This window comes from Quercus robur, chromosome 7 (assembly GCF_932294415.1).
Source record: "Quercus robur chromosome 7, dhQueRobu3.1, whole genome shotgun sequence".
In the NCBI taxonomy this organism is placed as follows: Eukaryota; Viridiplantae; Streptophyta; class Magnoliopsida; order Fagales; family Fagaceae; genus Quercus; species Quercus robur.
The window spans coordinates 6,931,492-6,953,792 of NC_065540.1; the positions used below are offsets into that span (position 1 = coordinate 6,931,492).

General features: G+C 34.5%; 1 protein-coding gene across 1 annotated transcript; it reads left to right on the forward strand.

Moving 5' to 3' along the window:
* The first annotated feature begins 20,870 nt into the window (after window positions 1-20,870).
* Window positions 20,871-22,046, forward strand: LOC126690955 (F-box/kelch-repeat protein At1g57790-like). Its single transcript, XM_050386053.1, has one exon. The coding sequence runs from the start codon at window positions 20,871-20,873 to the stop codon at window positions 22,044-22,046; it is 1,176 nt and encodes a 391-aa protein (XP_050242010.1).
* Window positions 22,047-22,301: the final 255 nt, after the last annotated feature.

Sequence of the window (22,301 nt, forward strand, 5' to 3'; positions counted from 1 at the left end):
TCTTGGACTAGGAATTCATTACCTCTTTAACAAGGAATAGACTTCCTTCCACACCAAGGAAACTCAAATTAATTTTTCCTTCTTCAACTAGGAAACCTAATTGACTTTTCAAGTCACAATTGAAATTTGAGGCAATTTTCTAACAGATGTGGTGAGTGGTTATTGGTATGTAAAAAAGTAATATTAGTGGTGGACTCTAATCAAAACCAATAAGAATTGCCTACATCGATAATGTTGGGTTAAGATAGCTTGACCCCGGTTAATTCAATCAATTACCCAAATTGATTAATTAGGTTCAATTGCATGTAAATCGTGGAGGCACTAACAAATCACCAAAAAGACTAAATGCAACAAAAAATAAATTTGACACGATGATTTGTTGACAAATGGGGAAAACCTCACAAAGCAAAAATCTCATCGGGTGATTTTAAGTTCACCACTCCCAAGAATCTACTAATCAACAATCAAGCAGTTAAAAGTATAAGGAATCTTACTAACTATCTTGGCTTATCTCGAAATACCAACCTAGAGTTGAACCTTCCTTCCAATACCCAATTGGACTTGATCTTGTAATAGCCTTCTTTCCCTTGATGCACAAACCTCCAACTTGTGACTAACTCCTTTGCACGGATCCTAGTGCATGGCTAACTCCAGCAACTTGAATGGTTGTTGCTAGTTGCAAAGTTCTTCACTTCATTAACAATGAAGATTAAGAAGTACTTAATTACAAAACCCAACGACGTACAAATGCAGTAACTTTTTACAGAGAAATTAAGCACTTGGTCACTGTATTTGATATGATGGCTTTTAAAATAAGCCTTATATAGGGTTGTGAGAAAAAAAAAAAAAAAAAAAAAAAAAAAAAAAAAAAAAAAAAAAACCCTACATATACACATAAGCTTGGGCCAGATTTAAGATCTGAAAATTCTAAAATCGTAATTCTTGATAAATCGAGCTAGTGTCGAGCTATCTATCGAGCTTCAAATTAAGGCTCGATAGCAATTATCTGTCAAGCTATTTATCGAGAATTAATGAGCAGCTTTTCTTCACTTGTTTCTTGGATCAATCTTCATGTTTTTAATACTTTACTTGAACAACATGTTTTTTGAAGTATTACCCATCTTATATCTACCCAATTACAAGTAAAGTGCATTTTGTCAAAAGATTAACCAATTACAAAAAATATAACCCTAACAAATAATTTGTAAAAATATTGTAAAATGTATTTGTTGTGGTGGTTTATTTGGTATGTAATTTAAAAAATAATAATAATAATTTTCCCATTATACAATTTTTTTCCCCTATTGACAACAAATAAAATGTTTTTGTTTAAGTGTGTTTAATTTTCACCATACCAAAAAACATTAGAAAATGAAAGGGAAAAAAAAGTTTTGGTCAAGCATATGGATTCTAAATAGAAGAAGATTTTAACCAATAAAGAAATGATTGTCAATGCAATAACAACCGAAATTGAACAATATGGAATGAAATTTTGAGAGAAATGATTATGCAATCTAAATCTAAACCTCTCTTGAAAAGTACGGCTGAGTTTGGTGATTGACTAGCATACAAAAAATCATTAGATATTTTTAGAGTATCATGATGCGGTAGTCCATCTTCTCATATAAATAGTAAACCACTATGAATTTAATTGATGAAATTCGCTATTGTGTGAGATGAATAAGTATCATGTCACTACACTCTTAAAGTACTAAATAATTATTTCAAACTAACATTAGATTTTTATTTTTTTATTTTTTTTTATAAGGGAATAGCGAGGCATTATTTATCCTAGAAGGTCTAGACCAAACAAAATTGGACTCAAACTAAAAGGAAAAATATGAATATTAGGTATTTTTTAGATCAGCTAAAAAATGAGTCAAGGCGTCGAAATGTCAGGTCGAGTCATGTTGGGTCAGGTTAACTTCCTAGTCACACAAGTTTATCCTTTTTCTTTCTAAGTAAAAGACCCCCCCCCCCCCACCCCCTTTGGTCTTCTAACTCTATATAAACATGTTTCTTACTTTTACTTCTTATTATTTTTTCTTTTTTTGAGATAGAGTTTCAATTTATGATGTCCAGTTCTGATGATATCTTTTTATCATCAGACCAAGACACCAATCAGTTTTTGGTGTAGACGGGGATTGAATCTCAGATTTCTTATTCAACCATTAGAGACTTTCACAAACACTCATAGCTTCTTTCTTCATTTAATGAAGTCGAGGCATGAAGACTTTAGTTTAGTAAATTGGACTATCTAAACTTTACAATTTATGTATTTTTTTTATTTTTATTTTTATTTTTTATTGTTTTTGTTTATTTTTTCTCTTTTTTGTATTGAAAGAGAGCAAAGACAATATTATCAAGTTTCGTTTATATTTTTATATCATTGTTTGCATGTAAAAAAAAATACGGGGCATAACAAATTTTGACGAGACCCTACAAAGACCAATTAAGATTCATAGGTTTTGCAACCTATTTAGGAAAATTATTTTCTCACTAAAACCCGAGGTAGGTGAACCTGAAATCTATTGGCCCAAAGCATTTGCCAAGTCTAGGGTAATTTACTCCCAAGCACAAAACAATTTCCAAATTATAGTAAGATAAAAATTGTTACACACATATTTTTTGAACTGAAATTGTGAGTTAAAAACATAATTTTAGTATTGAAATCATGTCTCCAACTCACGATACAGTTCAAAAAATGGGCCTGTAACAATGTGTTTAGCAAACACTATTCATTACGTTATAAGGCTTGGTTGATATTGCCCATTTATATGGGCCCAATAGTTCATCCAGTGTATTTCTCTCGAGTCTCAATCCAAAATCTTTGTAGAGTGAGAATCAGACCATCTACCCAAATTGCAGATGAGAGGTCTGCTGGACCTGGAGAGAGGGTTTGTTAGGAAACCAAGGAGAAAATTAAAGCCAAGCAATATCATTCTATGATTCTAGCCCAACTTGATCAAGCCAGTACGTGTTGGTTAATAAAAAATCAGGAGTGGAGGAAAAATAAAAGAAGAGGCAATTGGGACTTGGGAAAAAGATGGGGTACAAGTTGGGAAATAATTGTTTTTTAATTATCTATATCTATAATACTATTTAAGGGGTTTTACCTGTTTGGACTAGATATATATATATATATATATATATTATTCCAAAATACCCCTATAGCCTATGCTTAAGTCAGGGGAGAACTTGGTAATTAAAAATGTTTCTTTAACTCCTATGTAAAATACTATCTATAAAATAGGACCACACTCGCAGTACACTTACGTTAGTTTTCAAACTCAAATTACTTCTTTTTCAGTTCTCCAATTCTCTTAATTCTGTGTTAATCTTCTTTTCACCATTATCACCATTTTTTTTCTATTTATCTTCTCAAATTTGCTCTTGCTCAACAGTATATGTATGTCAATGTAGATGGGTCTTTTCTATTTTGGTTTTCTAATTTATGAACAACTTCTTATATTCTAGAAACAAATCAAATATTTTTGTAAAATAGCCCTTATATTTCAACCTCACCTTTAATTTCTTTCACATATTTCTTCAAGGAACATGCACTAGGGTGTCTATCTTCAAGATTTTCGTATCTAAACTTCAAGGAATGTGCACTGGGGTGTTGATCTACAAGATTTTCGTGTACTCTGTCCTCCAACTCCAACGAATTGTTTGGACTTTGAACTTGAAGTGTAGTCAATGACAAAAATGTAAGTATCTTTGATCACTCTATTTAGATGTTTCATGTGTGTTGGGTTCTCTGTGTTATTTTTGCTTTTATGAGTTGCCATTTAGTATTTGCTTTCCCGTATTTGGTTTCCTTACTTTATTATTATTATCCTTTCCATATCATTATCTAATCTTAAAAAAAAAAAAAAAAAAAAAAAACCATGTTTTCTTGTATTCCTATTGTTTTGTTCAAATATGTTTTCATATATTCACGTTTTGAAGTCATATTTGACAACGTTAATATAAGAAATCTTATTTGAAAACGTGAATTTGAGTTCTTATATTCATGTTTTCAAAAAAAAAAAAAAAAAGAAGAAGAGTTCTATTTGAACTCAAATTTTCTTATATTCACTAGTATTATGCCCGTGGGATGCACGGCTTAATAAAAAAATTATATATAAATTAAAATATATATTTTTTATACTATAATATAATTTAATAACAAAAAAAAATAGTAATTTTTAAAAATTATGGCAAGTTTTAAATTTTTAGAAGCTCTTTGTAGTAAAATTTTAATTTGTTTTTTTATATATATATGGCACTTAAAAATCTTTCTATTATACTTGCTAACACGTGGAGTAGTAGAAGTGCTAACCATAAATAAATTTCTAGCATATATAACCAAAAACAAATTCCATAAATTACAAAAATAAAGTATCTAGATTGCAATGTAAATGTAAATTTTTGTCATAAGTGAGGAAATAATTAACATAATCAATTAAGAACACCAAATCAAAAAATAATATCAATAATTAAGATGAATTGCATTATCTAAATTTTTTCAATAAAAAATCATAGAATTTAAGTAATAATTGAACTGCGTTAATAGAAAAAATAGAAACACAATCAAATAAAATAAAAAAGATAGCTCTTCTCACATAAATCTCCTAATTTCATATTGTAGATGAGTTCCATCCCAAATAGATTTGGTGATAAAATTTCTTGTATATATGACTGAACTAAATATTCCATAAATTACAAAAAAAATAAAATAAAAATAAGTATCTATACCTAAATATATAACACTCAAAATAATTTCAAAAATAGATAAATAAAGGTACATAAAGAGAAAAATATATATATCATATTGCAATATAAATGTAAAAGTTTACATATGAATCACCCGTGTCTAGCCATTTTGATATTGACATTCATGTCTAGCCATTTTGATATTGCCCTTAGTGAGGAAATAATCTGCACAATCAATTAAAAACACCAAATTAAAAAATATATATATCAATAATTAAAATGAATTGCATTATCTAAAATAATTTATACAAAGAATAGAATTTAAACAATAATTGAACTACGTCAATAGAAAAATAGAAACACAATGAATAAAAAATAAAAAGAAGATAGCTATTATGAATAGAGATGAATAAATTAGAATAAACAAATACATATAGAAGAAGAGATGAATAGAGAAAAAAAAATATTTGTATGGTTCTATGAGTTATTATATATATATATATATATATATATATATGTCCACTCCACGTAAAAGAAGTTGATATAAACAAAAAATCTAATGTCAGTTTAATTTTGTGAAGGTGTGAAGTTAAAATCTAAATCTTGGAAGTCTGAAAAAAAATAATAATAATCAATATGTACCGTAACAAAAGTTAAGAAAATCCCAAAAACCATATTCAAGCACAACAAATTAAATTATAAACAAACATTATCGTAGCTTTTAGAGTGAGGAAGATAGAAATTTACCTTGTAAATAAGAAAAAAACTGAAGAGAGGGATAGACTGAGCATGTCGTGTATATAGAATGAAAGTGTGAAATTGATATCATTCCCTTGTAGCAATGGAATTGATTTACGTATCATGATATCAAAATCCAATAACTGATCTACTTTAAATAGTGCTATATTCACATGTACTTGTAAGAGAAGTAGAGTTCTAGTTAAACTTTATTATATAAAATCCCATTAGGAAGATGATATTTGATTATATTTAATTATTTAATTATATTTTTCTTTTTTAATTGTGTTTATCTAAATATTTATAAAAAAAGAAAAAAAAAGAAAAAAGAAGGATAACAAATTGAGAAATCGTAGAAATCAAAAAATGGGAAAAAAAGAAGAATAATTTTTATTTTATTTTTTTAAAAAAGAAGAAGACAAATTGTAGAAATCAAAAATTAGGGAAAAAAAGATGAATTTTTTTTTAATGGATGAGAAGAAGTGAAGTTGATATTAAATTATTAAGTTTTTGTGTCTATCAAGCTTTATCCAAAGAAGTAATTTCAAATTAAAATTTTTTATGAACTTAGAAATTATAGGAAAAAAAAAAAAGATAACGTAGAAATAAAAAATTATGGTTAAAAAGAAGAATAATATTTTTTAATAAATGAGAAGAAGTTAAGTTGATATTAAATTATTAAGTTTTTGTGTCTATCAAACATTATCCAAAGAAGTGATTTCAAATTAAAATTTTTATCAACGGAAAAAAAAAAGATAAGAACAAAAAAATATATTTATTTTTAAAAAATCTATAAAAAATTCTGCAATTTAGTGAAGCCACTTGACGCAACCATGACTTCTAAGCCCAACTTTCAAAGAAGGAGTGGCTCAAGTAGAATAATGAATTCAATCCTATCTAATTGTGTTATGAGTAATGATTATCACATATTAATTAGTATGCAACTAAATTTTGGATATGATACATACGTACAAAGTGTACACATTGTTAAGTGTATAAAAAAAAATTTTTCCACACTATATGGTATACTTTTTCTGTTCTGTAGAAAATGTTTAGCATATTTAAATCACATTATGAATGTATAACAATACTTTTTCTCGTATCTCGTTTCATATGTTTGTTTCTCAGCCCAACTTTTTTACGTGAAGCAGTATTTTTTTTTTTTTGTAGTATTTTTTTTAGAGATAAAAAAGAATTAGAGTTGTGGGGCCCAATAATTTATGGGTCAGGTCCACTCGCTCGTGGGGAGTCCAAAGGCTCAAGCCAAAGAAGGCTACGGCCCAACCTCAATAACATAAAGCCCAAATGGCCCGGAGATGTTGCCGAGGACAGTTCAGTCCTCGGCAGACCCAAAATTCCACCGAAAAGAGGGGCAAAAACGGTATAGGACCAAACTGGAAAGAAGATCTAAAATATCTCGAGAAAGCTGCCCTTATTACCCTTCCTAGATAAGACTATGCATCCAGCAGAGCCGGATTCTTCGGCTTTATCAACCACCCCCAATAATTCTGGGATTAGACTGATGGGACAAATATCAGTCTTGGAAAGGTTGACCCTACACGTGGACGAAGGACAGCGAGCGTCAGCGAGTATAAAAGAGAAAGTAAGTAATCTGAATAGGGGGGGCTGGGAAAAATAGACAAAAAAAAACCAGGAGCTCCCATCCCACCTCCAGGAAAAAAGACTCCAAAGAGGAAAACACCTGAACTGTGTATGCACACCACAAAAACACTCACCGCCGGGTAACCGGGGGAAGACCTTAATGCTCCTCGGAACAAGTCCGAGGAGCCCAATCCTTCAGGCTACGAAGCTGTAGGGTTTGGGTGCCCAAGCTGAACCCCTTTCTAAGTAAGTTCCCCTAAAATCAGGACCGGATCATCGCTCCGTGATCAATGGCTAGCCTTTCAAGCCCACTCTCTACAAATCATATTGTGAGGGATCTTTCATGTGCGAGCCCAACATCATTATTGGGCCGTTAAATAATCATGTCCCTACAATTGGCACCGTCTGTGGGAAGGGCTTGCACGTTGGCACAGGTGGCGTTTGAGTCAACTCTCTAGCAAGCAGAGATTCGTGGGTTTTCCCCCATCTCCGGCGACATGCAGTTGTTGTTCCGGCATAAACTTGTGCCAAGGCTTACGTCCTGTAGCGCCAACGGCACGGGCAGCTCTAGGGGCTTCCGACCTCAAGTCAGCTCTCCCCGCCCTGGTCAAGGGGCTGACCTGCGAAAAAGAAATTAAGTATTCAAAAAAGTTTTGGACAGAACCAAGGCCTTGCATGGTCCTCGGATTCAAGCCTATGGGGAAACCAAGTACTCAAAAAAGTTTTGGACAGAACCAAGGCCTTGCATGGTCCTCGGACTCAAGCCTATGGGGAAACCAAGTACTCAAAAAAAAAGTTTTGGACAGAACCAAGGCCTTGCATGATCCTCGGACTCAAGCCTATGGGGAAACCAAGTACTCAAAAAGGTTTTGGACAGAACCAAGGCCTTGCATAATCCTCGGACTCAAGCCTATGGGGAAACCAAGTACTCAAAAAAAAAGTTTTGGACAGAACCAAGGCCTTGCATGGTCCTCGAACTCAAGTCTATGGGGAAACCAAGTACTCAAAAAAGTTTTGGACAGAACTAAGGCCTTGCATGGTCCTCGGACTCAAGCCTATGGGGAAACCAAGTACTCAAAAAAGTTTTGGACAAAACTAAGGCCTTGCATGGTCCTCGGACTCAAGTCTATGGGGAAACCAAGTACTCAAAAAAAACGTTTTGGACAGAACCAAGGCCTTGCATGATCCTCGGACTCAAGCCTATGGGGAAACCAAGTACTCAAAAAGGTTTTGGACAGAACCAAGGCCTTGCATGGTCCTCGAACTCAAGCCTATGGGGAAACCAAGTACTCAAAAAAAAAGTTTTGGACAGAACCAAGGCCTTGCATGGTCCTCGAACTCAAGTCTATGGGGAAACCAAGTACTCAAAAAAGTTTTGGACAGAACCAAGGCCTTGCATGGTCCTCAGACTCAAGCCTATGGGGAAACCAAGTACTCAAAAAAGTTTTGGACAGAACCAAGGCCTTGCATGGTCCTCGGACTCAAGCCTATGGGGAAACCAAGTACTCAAAAAAGTTTTGGACAGAACCAAGGCCTTGCATGGTCCTCGGACTCAAGCCTATGAGGAAACCAAGTACTCAAAATAGTTTTGGACAGAACCAAGGCCTTGCATGGTCCTCGGACTCAAGCCTATGGGGAAACCAAGTACTCAAAATAGTTTTGGACAGAACCAAGGCCTTGCATGGTCCTCGGACTCAAGCCTATGGGGAAACCAAGTACTCAAAATAGTTTTGGACAGAACCAAGGCCTTGCATGGTCCTCGGACTCAAGCCTATGGGGAAACCAAGTACTCAAAATAGTTTTGGACAGAATCAAGGCCTTGCATGGTCCTTGGACTCAAGCCTATGGGGAAACCAAGTACTCCAAAATAGTTTTGGACAGAACCAAGACCTTGCATGGTCCTCAGACCCAAGCCTCTGGGGAAACCAACTACTTACAAGGAAAAACTACATTACATGGACTTTAGGATTTATCCGAGGAAAACTCTCCACTAACAATTGGATTAATTCCTAAATTGCGAGGATTCTCAAGTCTGCTTCCGGATCTTCAGCACCAAAGGGGATCGGTGCAATATAGAGCAATATGTCGCCTGACACACCATCGGAGTTCCCTACTGCTCAGTCAACTCCTCAGATGGATTATTTAGAGATTATCATTCTTGGACGGTATTCTCGCACTTATCACAGAATATTCAACTGTTACCTCGGTTAGTTTCCTAAGTTTAACTTACTATGAATTATCGTCATAATGCCTGGTAGTGTTGGTAAATCAGAATTAGTTGGACTATGTTTCAAGGTTTCCGGCTTTAAGTATCATTGAAGAAACACGCATATGGAGCACACCCATTCACAAAGTAGTGTTGCAAAAAGAATAGTATTCAAAACAAGTAAATAAATTTCCCTTTTTACTAAAACAAAGAAATAGTACAGCGTACATTGAAAAGCTGGAATCAGCTTATGTCAAAACTCACTACATAATCGAAAAGAAGGATACAAGAAAATAAGATAAAGCCGAGGAGGTGGCACAGAGGAGAGGTTGGCTACTGCTTCAAGACCTTGTTCTTCCTCAATGCTTTTACACGCCCATAACTCAGGCAGTAAAAGAACCCAGCTTGGGGCCCGCACCATCGAAGAAAAGGTGCAGAGAGAGCCCAGCTTCAGGCTAGCGTAGCTGAAGAAAAGGTGCATGAAACCCAACTTGAGCCTCACACCGCTGAAGGAAAGGCGCAGGGAGCCTGAAGTTGAGGAGCCTTTATCAAAAATTTGCCTGCAACAAGGCAGAGGCGATGATGGCGGAGAATCTTTCTTCTGACACACCAAAATTCTGGCATGAACAGAACCTGCTTCGGATTTTGACTAAAAGAGGGAGGAACACCCTTTCCCCTCTGTCGAAACGGAATATTCTCTTGAATTTATGCTTCCTTTGCCCGTACCTCACTATTTTGAGCCTCAGGAGGACACGGCGCCTCTGTGGTGGAGAGAGTTCCTTTTCCCCAACCCTCGCCTCCAACATGATATACTAAGGGAGGAAACTGAAGGATTTGTGCGTAGGTAAGACAACTTTCTCTCCTATTTATTTAAAAAGATAAGGTGGTGGCATTTAATTCACGCAGCGTCCCAAGGAACGCTACAGACAAAATGTCTCCGGCTCAATTTCCAATGCCACCTGCAACCATGAGATTAAAGGAGTCTCGTGAAGGCGCACCTCGAACACTGGGACGCCCAAAAAGTACCGCGTGACCGAAGACTACAGAAATACCTCTTAATTTGTGGGCCTAGTAAATTCGCGGCCCAGGCCCGTTCTGCATGGGGGCCAGGGACTACGGCCCACACCGAGGAATAGCCGTTGCCGAGGACAACCTCCTGCTCGGCACCTTGTGAAATACCCGAGGAAAGGGAGAAACTGAACTATGGTCCTCGGACTCAAGCCTATGGGGAAACCAACTACTTGGATGGCCTTGCATGGTCCTCGGACTCAAGCCTATGGGGAAACCAACTACTTGGATGGCCTTGCATGGTCTTCGGACTCAAACCTATGGGGAAACCAAGTACTCAAAAAGTTTTGGACAGAACCAAGGCGTTGCGAAGTCCTCGGACTCAAGCCTATTGGGACGCCAACTACTCGGATGGGGAAGGTCCTCGGCTCAAATACGGTAAAATGTTAAGGCCAATAAAAGTGTTAGGATGATGGCGGGACGCCCCACTATTCGGTAGCTTAAGGGGGCTGTTCATTTTTGCTGGTGATATGTCTTCGGATGATTACTTCCTACACCACATAGAGCATCCAGTTCTAATCTCAGCATTGTTTCGGGTAAGTATCGTTATTCGCAGGTACGCATTGCTATGTCAAACAATTCTATTAAAGTTATGGTGACATTCTTTTATTAGCAAGTATTTTGGCCTTAGTTGTCATTGATTCAAATGCTATATTATTGTGCCGAGCAGCGCTTGCAAATTTGTAAAAACATAGAGACAAAACATGCAAAGTAAAATAACAACAATTTTTATTAATATGAAAAATTATTACAACGTACAAAGAGGGGCTTAAACAAGCCTATACAAAAGGTGAATTGCCGAAGCAACGGTAACATCCACAATACATACAAGTAAACAGTCGGGTGTCTTTTAAACTCGTCTTCAAAGTCTCTCCAATCTCTGCCTCAGTATTGCTCATATTGAGAGAAGAACCTTCTTTGGAAAAAGATGAAGGAGAAGGAAGAAGAAGATGAAGGAGAAGGAAGAAGAGGATGGAGGAGATGAATGAGGAAGATGGAGGAGATGAATGAGGAAGATGGAGGACATGAGTAAAAGAAGGAGGAGAAGAAGAGGGAAGAGATGAAAAGAAAGAGAAAGGAGCAAAAGAGGGAGAAGGAAAAGCACCAGGATGGATCTGGTGGTGGAAAGAAGAAGAAAAAGAGGCAAAGGGAGGCGCCAGTGAACGAAGAGAGGAAGAAGCAAGGGCACTTAGTCCCTGCCCCAGTCCTGACTCCCAACACACTGGTGCCATGTTAGATATGCTCGTGAGAGAGCGGGTGGTACTTATGATGTGCATCCTCGGCTCAGTCACGACGAAAGTGTGACGTGACGAGTCCCTGCTTCAGATTTTGGCTGAAAGGAAGGCGAGACAAATCTTGAGTCTCCGCCATCCTTGCCCTGACCGAGCCATTTCGAGCTTCATTAGAACATGGTGTTTCTGGGAGGGGAATGATTTTTTCATTGCTTACTACTATGGGGAGTGTATTTCAAGTTGAGGTATAACCAGAGAGTAAAAGTGAACTCCGGAAGGAATCTAAGGGTTTCAAATTTCGGGAAGACTAAAGGGATTCATCTGTGGGAGAAACAACTCTTGTTTCTTCTCTTTATATAGGGGACGAAGGGGAGGGTACTTAATATGTTCAGATCCCCAAGGACATCCACCAACCAGAATATGCCCGTTCCGCTCCCCCACGCCATCAATAACCATCAAATCCGAGAGGCCTCGTGAAGGGAAGACATTAAAGACACGCTTCGGATAACCAGACGGCATAAGCGCATCATGAACAAATTAAGAGGAACGCCTCGTGGACCGGTACATTTCCTGGGCAGATGAAGGGTCGCCAACGTCAGTCAAAGGCTGAATTAAGTGAGCCATGATAAGGGCTCGATATTACCAAAACCCCCATCTCCAACCAGGAAGTCGGACAGCAGGGTTTTGAGGGGCTATTGTGGGGCCCAATAATTTATGGGTCAGGTCCACTCGCTCGTGGGGAGTCCAAAGGCTCAAGCCAAAGAAGGCTACGGCCCAAGCTCAATAACATAAAGCCCAAATGGCCCGGAGATGTTGCTGAGGACAGTTCAGTCCTCGGCAGACCCAAAATTCCACCGAAAAGAGGGGCAAAAACAGTATAGGACCAAACTGGAAAGAAGATCTAAAATATCTCGAGAAAGCTGCCCTTATTACCCTTCCCAGATAAGACTATGCATCCAGCAGAGCCGGATTCTTCGGCTTTATCAACCACCCCCAATAATTCTGGGATTAGACTGACGGGACAAATATCAGTCTTGGAAAGGTTGACCCTACACGTGGACGAAGGACAGCGAGCGTCAGCGAGTATAAAAGAGAAAGTAAGTAATCTGGATAGGGGGGGGCTGGGAAAAATAGACAAAAAAAAACCAGGAGCTCCCATCCCACCTCCAGGAAAAAAGACTCCAAGGAGGAAAACACTTGAACTGTGTATGCACACCACAAAAACACTCACCGCCGGGTAACCGGGGGAAGACCTTAATGCTCCTCGGAACAAGTCCGAGGAGCCCAATCCTTCAGGCTACGAAGCTGTAGGGTTTGGGTGCCCAAGCTGAACCCCTTTCTAAGTAAGTTCCCCTAAAATCAGGACCGGATCATCGCCCCGTGATCAATGGCTAGCCTTTCAAGCCCACTCTCTACAAATCATATTGTGAGGGATCTTTCATATGCGAGCCCAACATCATTATTGGGCCGTTAAATAATCGTGTCCCTACAAGAGTCATGATTTTTTTTATTAGAGATAAAAATGAATTAGAGTCTTGATTAATCTAATATTAATCTGTAGTTTTTTTTAGACATGAATTAGAATCCTGGTAGTATATTATTCCTTTTTAGTTCTTTAAAAATCTGAAAATTTAATAAAATCTTTGCAATTTGCATTTTTTTAAGATATGAATTAGAGTCCTGGTAGTATAATATGATATGATTTTTATCTCTCTTTTTTTATATGAATTCTATCCTTAGGTAATTATATTCTATTGATTTTAGGGTTTATTGATAACATTTTAGATAGACACAATTGTTATTGATTTATCATATTTATCCAAAAAATTTGTATATATCTATTCTTAAAATCTAAAAATTTATTATAATTTTTGCAATTTGGTGAAGCCACGTGATGCAACTACGATGTCTAAGCCCAACTTTTATTATATATAATATGATGTTTTCAAATATGAGTTCTATTTGAACTAAAATTACTTTTTTAAAATTCAAATTGATATTTAAAAAAAATAATAATAATTAGTTGAACACTAACTTAGAGTTTAGAAAAAAAAAAAAAAAAAAACTAATTCTTTTATGTGATTTAGAGTTTGAAAGAAAAAATAAATAAATTCTTTTAACTCCCATGTAAAATACTACCTACAAAATAGGACCACACTTTTCTTTTATTTAGTCAGTTTGATAAGTGTTTAATATTTTCTCTAATTAATGACTCTTTTTTAAAGAATGGGAATGATAAATATTTTTGTCTACTTTTTTGTGGTTATTGGGTTTGACTAATTATTTTTGTGTATGTGTTCTAAGTGGTGCTCTCTCTTCCTCCTATTATTTTTGTCTCTTTTTTTTCTTTTTCTTTTTTTTTTCTTTACATTTAAGCCTTACTCTCTATTTTTTTTGTTTTTTTCTTTGGGTGTCATATCAACAATTTTGTTAAATTGCATAGCTGGTACATTGGATGAATTCAAGTGAACAAAGTGGTAGTCAATATATCAAGCAATTGTTAATGACCATTTTTTGAAAATATTCTACTATTTGAAATTTAATATTTTCCTTTGTTTTTTTTTAATGTGAAAAATTGGTCTTTAAAAAATGGATGCTTACCTACAATGTCAAGGTGTAGTATTAAAGAAATTGTTTCCCCTATCCAAAAAAAAAAAAAAAAAAAATTGTTTCCAAGTAAAGCTCAACGTGCATGTGATGAGAAACATAAGAATCGTGGAAGAAATCTATGAACTTGTTTTCATCCAGATTTGGAATGTGGTTATGGATGTGTATGCCTATTTTTTAGGATTAAATAACTGCCATTTTAAAATTTTAATTAAAAAAAAAAATTCTGAGTTTACAACTTGAGAGCCTTTAGCATTTGAAAATTTTGTTATGGATGTGCAATAACTAAGAGTCTTTAGTTACCTTTTAGGACTAAGTGGCTACCTTTTAGGATTTTTTTTTTTTTTTTTAATTGATAACTCTCAAATGATAATTGTGACACTCTATGACCCATATATCTTTTTATGTCACTACAAAGTTCACAATCCAAAAGGAACAATTTTCATTCATTAAACTTTTGACCTATTCTATGTTTCAAATGTAGTGAATTTTTTTACAATTTTACCTAATGTAAATATTTAAATTTTTTACATTGATCTATCAACTTCTTCATAATAGCTTTTGTAAATATTTTCACATTTATCAACTTCTTCATAACAGCATCATCTTTACACGCATGCTGAAAGACTAATATTCGGTAATTATCATCAATTTTTGGCAATTTTGTTTATGTAGTAATCAATGTTTTATTGGCTCTTTTATTTTTTTGGTAAAGGTTAATAATTTGAATCCATTATAATTTGGGATTATTACATTTTTCAATCACAAAATGCCTAGGGATGTGATGAAAAAAATACCTACGAGTGTGATGAGTGTTATACATTTGTAGATGAAATATTTTTTTCATCATACTTCTAGGTATTTTGTAATTGGAAAATGTAGTGATCTCAAATTATAATAAATTCAAATTATTAACCAAAAAATAAAAGAGCCTCTGAGCAAGCACGTGCTCAGCGCGTACTCAAAGGCTAGTTTCATTTAAGGATTTACTCATTAGTTTTTAAATTGTTCAATTTTAAAAAAAAAAAACCCGCGTACTCAAAGGCTAGTTTCATTTAAGGATTTACTCATTAGTTTTTAAATTGTTCAATTTAAAAAAAAAAAAAACCCACTTTCCTTCCATCATTGACCATCCTTGTGAGGAAAACTTCCCCATATTACCTTGTTACCTTAAGTGCTTATGCGCATGAAACCCTAATTAATGGAGAATTCCTTTTATTCTTCCTTACTTTCTCCCATTGACCATCCATGTGAGAAAAACTTCCCCAAAATGCCTTGGTACCTTGAGTGCTTTGGTTTGCTAAAAACCACGAAGAAACCAAAAAAAAAGGTCTTTAAGAGACCTTGGAGTGTTTGAAAAATCATACTTGCAGTCAGCATACTTGACTTGCGTTTGGAGAGTATGGAGAGAACTGATAGGTGCACTCTATTGCTAGCAGGAGCTGAAAGCTCGAGTTCAAGTGAATTGCATGACTAGAGGTTTTTTAAGTCGTTATTTTATGCAAGTCTGCAACTATCTCAGTAGTAAATTTTGTTGGAGAATTTTTTTTCTCTTAGGCTTCTCTATATAATAAGATTTTGTCTATGCGTGTGTGAGTTGTAATTTATATTCTGCTCAGTTTTTACTTATTCTTGGTGCTTGCAACTTGGTTTTATTTGTTTAATCCCTTGGTTAAGGTTATTTTTGGATTAAACTGGTAGTAGCAAGTTGGAGCCTAAACGTGAACTGTCACTATTAATTGTTCAAATTTTCAGCTATCTATATTATTCATGATCTTCATGTTAAACCAAGAAAAGTAGGATGGTAGTTAGATATATAGGAGCATATGTATGTCCTGTATTTCCTCTCATTCAATCTTTTATAGTTTTAAAATTGATACAGGAAAATATCTTAAACATGTGCATACACAATAAAGGACAATTGTATTGAAGAGTCGTGTCCAAGAACAAAGAAATGAATTTGTCCACTACTTTGAAAGGCAACATGCCAGAGAGTTTTGCACCACAACATCACTTATATAAAAAACAAAAAACCAAAAAAAGAAAAGAAAAGAAGAATGATTCTAGCTAATGTAACAATAAATATATATATATATATATATATATATATATTAGATTAAAAGGATAATGCAATAAAATTAACTAGCCATGAGAGGCGAAGTAGTGACTGAAAGCCTTAGGGAATACAGGCCATAAGCATCAGAGTTCACAATTACACTTAATTCAGTAGTGGGAGGTACATCTAAAATAACAAAATCAGCTGATAAGGGACATGCTCCTATAGCAAGACTGTCGGCACCATATAACAATATTACACACGCACCAATAATAATGAGGTGAGGGGTACGCAGAGCGAAGCACTGATTGTTCCAACGTTGGTGTTTTCCCACATAACCATGTAAGTTGAAGGTGAGCAATTGGTAGAATAGAGAGTTCACAAATAAGAATATCCTCGAAATCTTCACAATTAATGACCAACCTAAGCCGAATCATAACATAATTCTCTAACCCTAGTTGTAGGAATCATAACCCAATCAAGTCGTGAATAATGTTTGCTTACAATGGGACAAGGTAATGAATTTGAAATACTATGATCTTCTACATCAAAGACATAGAGGAACCTATCAAAACACTTCGTAAAATAGATTGAGTTCTGTCTAATTCCCTTTTCTGCTGCAAAACAAGATATAGCCTTACGCCCCACATTAAGATGCTGAGAAAGAAAAATAGTCCACCCTCCTATGTTGCTTACTTGCACCCACACCTGACTTGAAAAATCCATTCGAAATATGAGAAAACCAAGAAGCGTGTTAGCTTCCCATCCACCACACATCTTATGAATAAATAAGAGCTCACCACCACATTCAACAAGATAATCATTGATACGGTTTATTTCTGGAGTTGTCGGACTAGGCAAGTTCTCTCTTGTAATCTTTGTAAAATGAAGATTCGAACCCACAAATTCAGCACAAAACAATTCATAAATAGGTGATTGTCCTGAAAACCATGCCAAAAAGTAAACCTTCTCTCCAAATAATGTTGCTGCACATATTGTTGTCTTCCCATTCTCCCAATGAAATTCAAACATTTGTTCACGAAATTTCATATCTCCAGGTTGACAAAAATAGAATTTGCATCTTGAATGATCAATGAACATTACATGAAAATCATGTTTGGATTCGCTTGATGGTGAGGATAGAACACAGATATCATAATCGGCAATAGAATCTAACCGTGGGAGCTGCACCACCTCTTTAGAGGTAAGATTCAAAAGGCACAGATCCTTTGAGCCAAGATCTTTCAACACCAACCATTCCCTTGTGCTAGTGCATATTGTTTTATTGCGCATCTCAGAAATCGTTCCTGTGTTAAACTTATTATTTGATATGTCAACAAAAGTTTGTCTTTCTTGATCTTTCCCATCACAAATTATAAGCCAAGGATATGATAGAGGGATGTGAAGAGGATGATTTGTACCTTCCATTTCCAAGAATCTGTTTATAAGGAGGAAAAAAAAAAGAAGCAAAAGCTAAGCAGTTTTTAAAATGACAAAATGAACAAGCATATATTAATATAAGAAGAAGGAGAAGGTTTGGATAAGGAAAGTCAAGATTTTTTTTTTTTTTTTTTTTTTTTTTTTTTTTTTTTTTTTTTTATAATATAATAGTATGGTTTAGTCGAGTGCGTAAGAATTTCCTACACAAAGTCAAGAATTTCCTACACAATAATAGTTAAGCCCTTTGAGTGTGTACACTATTGCAAGTCTTTTAGAAATCGTCTTCCCTCTACCTTGAACTACACATTCACGAATTAAGTCCTTTTGAGTGTGTACTTGAGACCAATCATTCTCATATTACAACTATATAAAATAGATCAAAGTATATATACTGATATATTCTTCTAAACAATGATTGACATATTTATTGCAAGCTTTATTTCTTATAATGACAAGTTATGCCGCACTAATTTTAAAACTTTATTCCAACATTTTAAACTCTTTTTATTTATGTTGTTGAGAAACACCTACTTTTCAAACATAATTGAAAAAAAAAAAAAAAAAATATATATATATATATATATAGTTTTTTCAGAATGCCAATATTCTTGTAAAACAATATTGTCTTAATGATCTTTAACATGCTGATACTCTATATCAGTGGCGGAGCTAGGAATGTAGTTTAGGGGGAGCAAGATTAAAAGATAAGATTGAAAGTAAAAAACTAATCTAAAAAAAATTTAAACATGAATATTTAAAGTACGCAATATATCTGTGAATATTTAAACGTGACTCAATGACTTGAATGTTTTTAAAAACTTAGTTTGAATGCTTTTAAAAATGAAACAGAAACTCTAATAGCTTGTTTGGATGGAGGGGGAGTATAGGGAAGTAAGGTAGAGAGAGGGAGAGTAAGTTAAATTATCTTATTTTGATGTTTTTTAAGAGGAGAAGAGATTTGGAAGGATTCTAACTACTTCTAACCCCTCATTTTTAATTCTCCAAAATTAAAGAGATTTTGAGGGAGAAGTTTTTTTTTGTCTTTTGTGGGGGGGTGGGGGGGGGGGGTGGGGGGGCAAATAACACATTTCAGTTCAATACATTATTATTATTATCACATATCAGTAAAAATAATTGAAAGTTCAGGGGGGGCATCTGCCCCCTCTCGCCCCCCCTTCCCTCCGCCCCTACTCTATATATGTGTGTAGATTTTTTTTTTTTTTTTGAGAAAGCATATATATAGAGTTTGGCTTCTAGGGAACCTAATGAAAAGCAAATTTTTGAGTCTTATTATTTGTTGCATTCCTAATTTGAAATACTTTCATTCAAGCAACGTTACTTTATTGTCTTCGGAAGGAAGAATATTTCAGGTAATCAATTCACAAAACATTGATAATTTAAGTGCAAATTCGTAAAAATAGTAAAACAGAAAGACATAATCCAAGGGATAATAAAACAGAATCCGTTATAATATCACGGTAGCAATAGCCAATAGCATCATTGTTATAATAATATGTTAAATAAGAATATGTTATAGTCAATGTGCAGTACATCCCTCAGCGCTGTACATGGAGTTTGATAGTCATAAAGATTTAGCTTAAAGGTTTTTGGCTCTAAAACAACATAACCAACAGTTTAATTCATTGAGTATTAGAATCTAAACAAGTATTGTAAAATTAAAAATGTAAGAGGAAGCACGTAACAAAAACCAATTAAGCAAACAACAAATCGATAGTCAAAATTATGCAAAGAAAAAAATAATCTAAATTATTCTTAACCAAATTTTGGGATGTATAAATAAACAATGAAGATTAAACTGTCTTTGGAAAATAATAGAAATTTTAATTATATGCGTACCTTCTGATTCTCTTGGTTTCGCTTGATACAGCTCTTGTAAGTTTTTCTTTTAATTTTTTCGTGAGCTCTTGTTAGCTAGGTTGGGTCTATATATAAACGATTTTTTGGAGGCTCACCATCACTTGGAGTCTGGGAATTCCTAATCCTAGATTAATTGGGATTGAAAATTCCTAATCCTAGATTAATTGGGATTGGAATTTTCTAATCCTAGCTAAATTAGGATTGGGATTTCCTAATCCTAACATATATAATTGGAACTGGGATTAGGGTTTCCTATTACTAATTGAAGTCGTATTGGAATTTGTACCTAACAGACTCAAGGTTGTATTATAAAAAAAACCCAACCCCAACCAAAAGTACCCCTCCCTCCAAAACTAAGCTGATTCCATCGTTTATATATATAGAAAGGCCCTTCTCCTCTTTTTCTTTTTTCTTTTTTTCTCAAGTAATAAGGTTCTCTCACACACAGCTCCATCATGCCCTTCAACCCTTTGTGTCCTTCGCAGTTGCACGAGCACGACCCTCAACTGAAGATAGTACGTTTTCTTTTCTTATAAATTTTGTTGTTGATTTATAGTCTTAGACATTAATTTTTCAAAGAAATCAGAAACCATAGTTGTTTATACTTTTGGGTGGTATTTACTATTGTTTATTTTTTTTATCGATAATTATTCCGGCCATGCAGTACTAGTTAAAACTCTTTTTTTAATGTATTTCTAATAATATCATCAGTTTTAAGGAGAGGGTGTAGGATTATAGTTTTCATTGTGTCATGCTGCTAAATTGATCTCTGGACTCTTTTAGAGTCTAAATATATATTCTTTTGTTGTTCAATACCTTCACGTCGTCTATTCATATTTCGGAGTTCTAAAGAATTACTTTATTTCATTGTTTGGGCCAAAATGGGTATTTGCCTCTTTCACCAAAACTTTCCAACAAAATGCTACTATTCTGAAACTATCTAGCAAAATGCTTTTGTTTTAAACTCGATTTTCTGAAAATCGAATTTAAATGAAAAACTCAATTTTTAGAAAATCGAATCATTTGAAATCAAACTTATAAAAAAATAAATAAAAAATAAAAACATGAAACTCGAGTTTCATGTAAAAATTTTCACATTACTCAATTTTCATCAAATCAAATTTTTCAATGAAACTTGATTTTAGAAAATTGAGTTTCAAAACAAGTATATTTTGCTACATCTTTTGGGTGAAAGGGACAAATGCCCATTTTGGCCCATTGTTTGGCATTTTGAGTTCAAGTAATTTTTCTTATTGTTTTCTCTCTAAAATATTCAATACAGTACCTCATCAACGTCCTCAACAGAAGTATTAAAGGAGGTGACAACGATATATCTTCCAAATATATGATTGAAAATATTGTTCAATCTTTCAAGCAAGTGGAAGAGAAAGAGAAGGAAAAAGAGCTAGATAAATCATGGTCTGAGCTTCCACTTCATCTTCTTTGTCAATTTTCAGCACACCTCATTCTCAAAGACTTGAATACTTTTCGTGCCATTTGCAAATCATGGCGATTAAGTAGTCCTATGAGTCCACTTCTACCATTATTGGAACCCCCATATTCTCATTCTCCATGTCTGATGTACTTGGCTAAACACAAATGCACATTCTTTCATCCAATGCATGATAATGGCAGTTATCAAATGGATCTTCCAGAGTTGCAGGATGCATTTATTCGCTATTCAAAGTATGGTTGGCTTCTCTTGTCTAAAATGGATGGAAGTGTCTTTTTCTTCCATCCCTTTGATAGAATTAAAATAGAACTTCCAAATTATCCTTGCAAGGAAATATTTGAATCAATGAGTTTTTCATCTCCCCCAACTTCTACTGACTGTTTTGTTATTGGAATCATATATTATGGATCCAAATTTAGCATCATTAGGCGTGGTGAAGTAACTTGGACTTTGTGCAAATTTACGGATTATTTTCGACCTATGGGTCATTTCATCAATAACAATCCCCTACTATACAAAGGTCGTTGCTACCGGTTGGGTCTACAAGGGGATGGCCTCCCAGTTAAAGTGGGAGTATTTGATCCGCATGAATACTTGAGTCATCCTAATCAATACAAATGTCGATGGAAGTATCTTTCCTATATTCCTCCTCCGGAAGATTTCGATTACTCACTCCGAAGTAGTTATTTGTTGGAAAGTGATGGGAAGCTTTTTGTAGTGTTTGAGCTCCATGACAGTGAGCCAAGTATTCATATTTACTCATTGAATCTCTCCTCGATTGGACCAAGGATGAAATGGCATAAGGTGACAAATATTGGAAATAAAATGTTATGTGTTAGTTCCGGAGGTTCTTTCTTTGAATTGAGTGTGGCAAAAGGTATGAGTAATAAGATTTACGTGCCAAGTGTTCAAGACAACAATAACATATTCTACTCTCTCGAAACTAAGAAGTACCACTCTTGTTTTACTGATTATTCGAGTAGAAATAAATCTCACGGAAGAGAACTACCCAACTGCACTTGGATTAAACCCAGTTGCATAGATTTGGATGAAGGATTTAAATGGTGAGAAGTGGAATTATAGAGGTTGACGACCATCCAAGAAGCTTATGCTAGATGGGAAGTACTTCACAAGTTTAAAGTTTAGTTTAGTTTTTGTAGGCATCGGTTATATCTTTTTTTTTTTTTTTTAATTGATTGATTGTACTGTAAAAATTTTGAGTTCATAAGTGGAACTCTGTAACTGCAACATGTTATTTTCAAGTTTCAACATTATTTTTAATGAGCTTCTTTTCTTTTTTCTTATTTTTTCATATGATTATTA

What these genes read in the sequence shown, in the direction of transcription:
- LOC126690955 (XM_050386053.1), top strand. Translation starts at nt 20,871, where the DNA reads ATGATTGAAAATATTGTTCAATCTTTCAAGCAAGTGGAAGAGAAAGAG.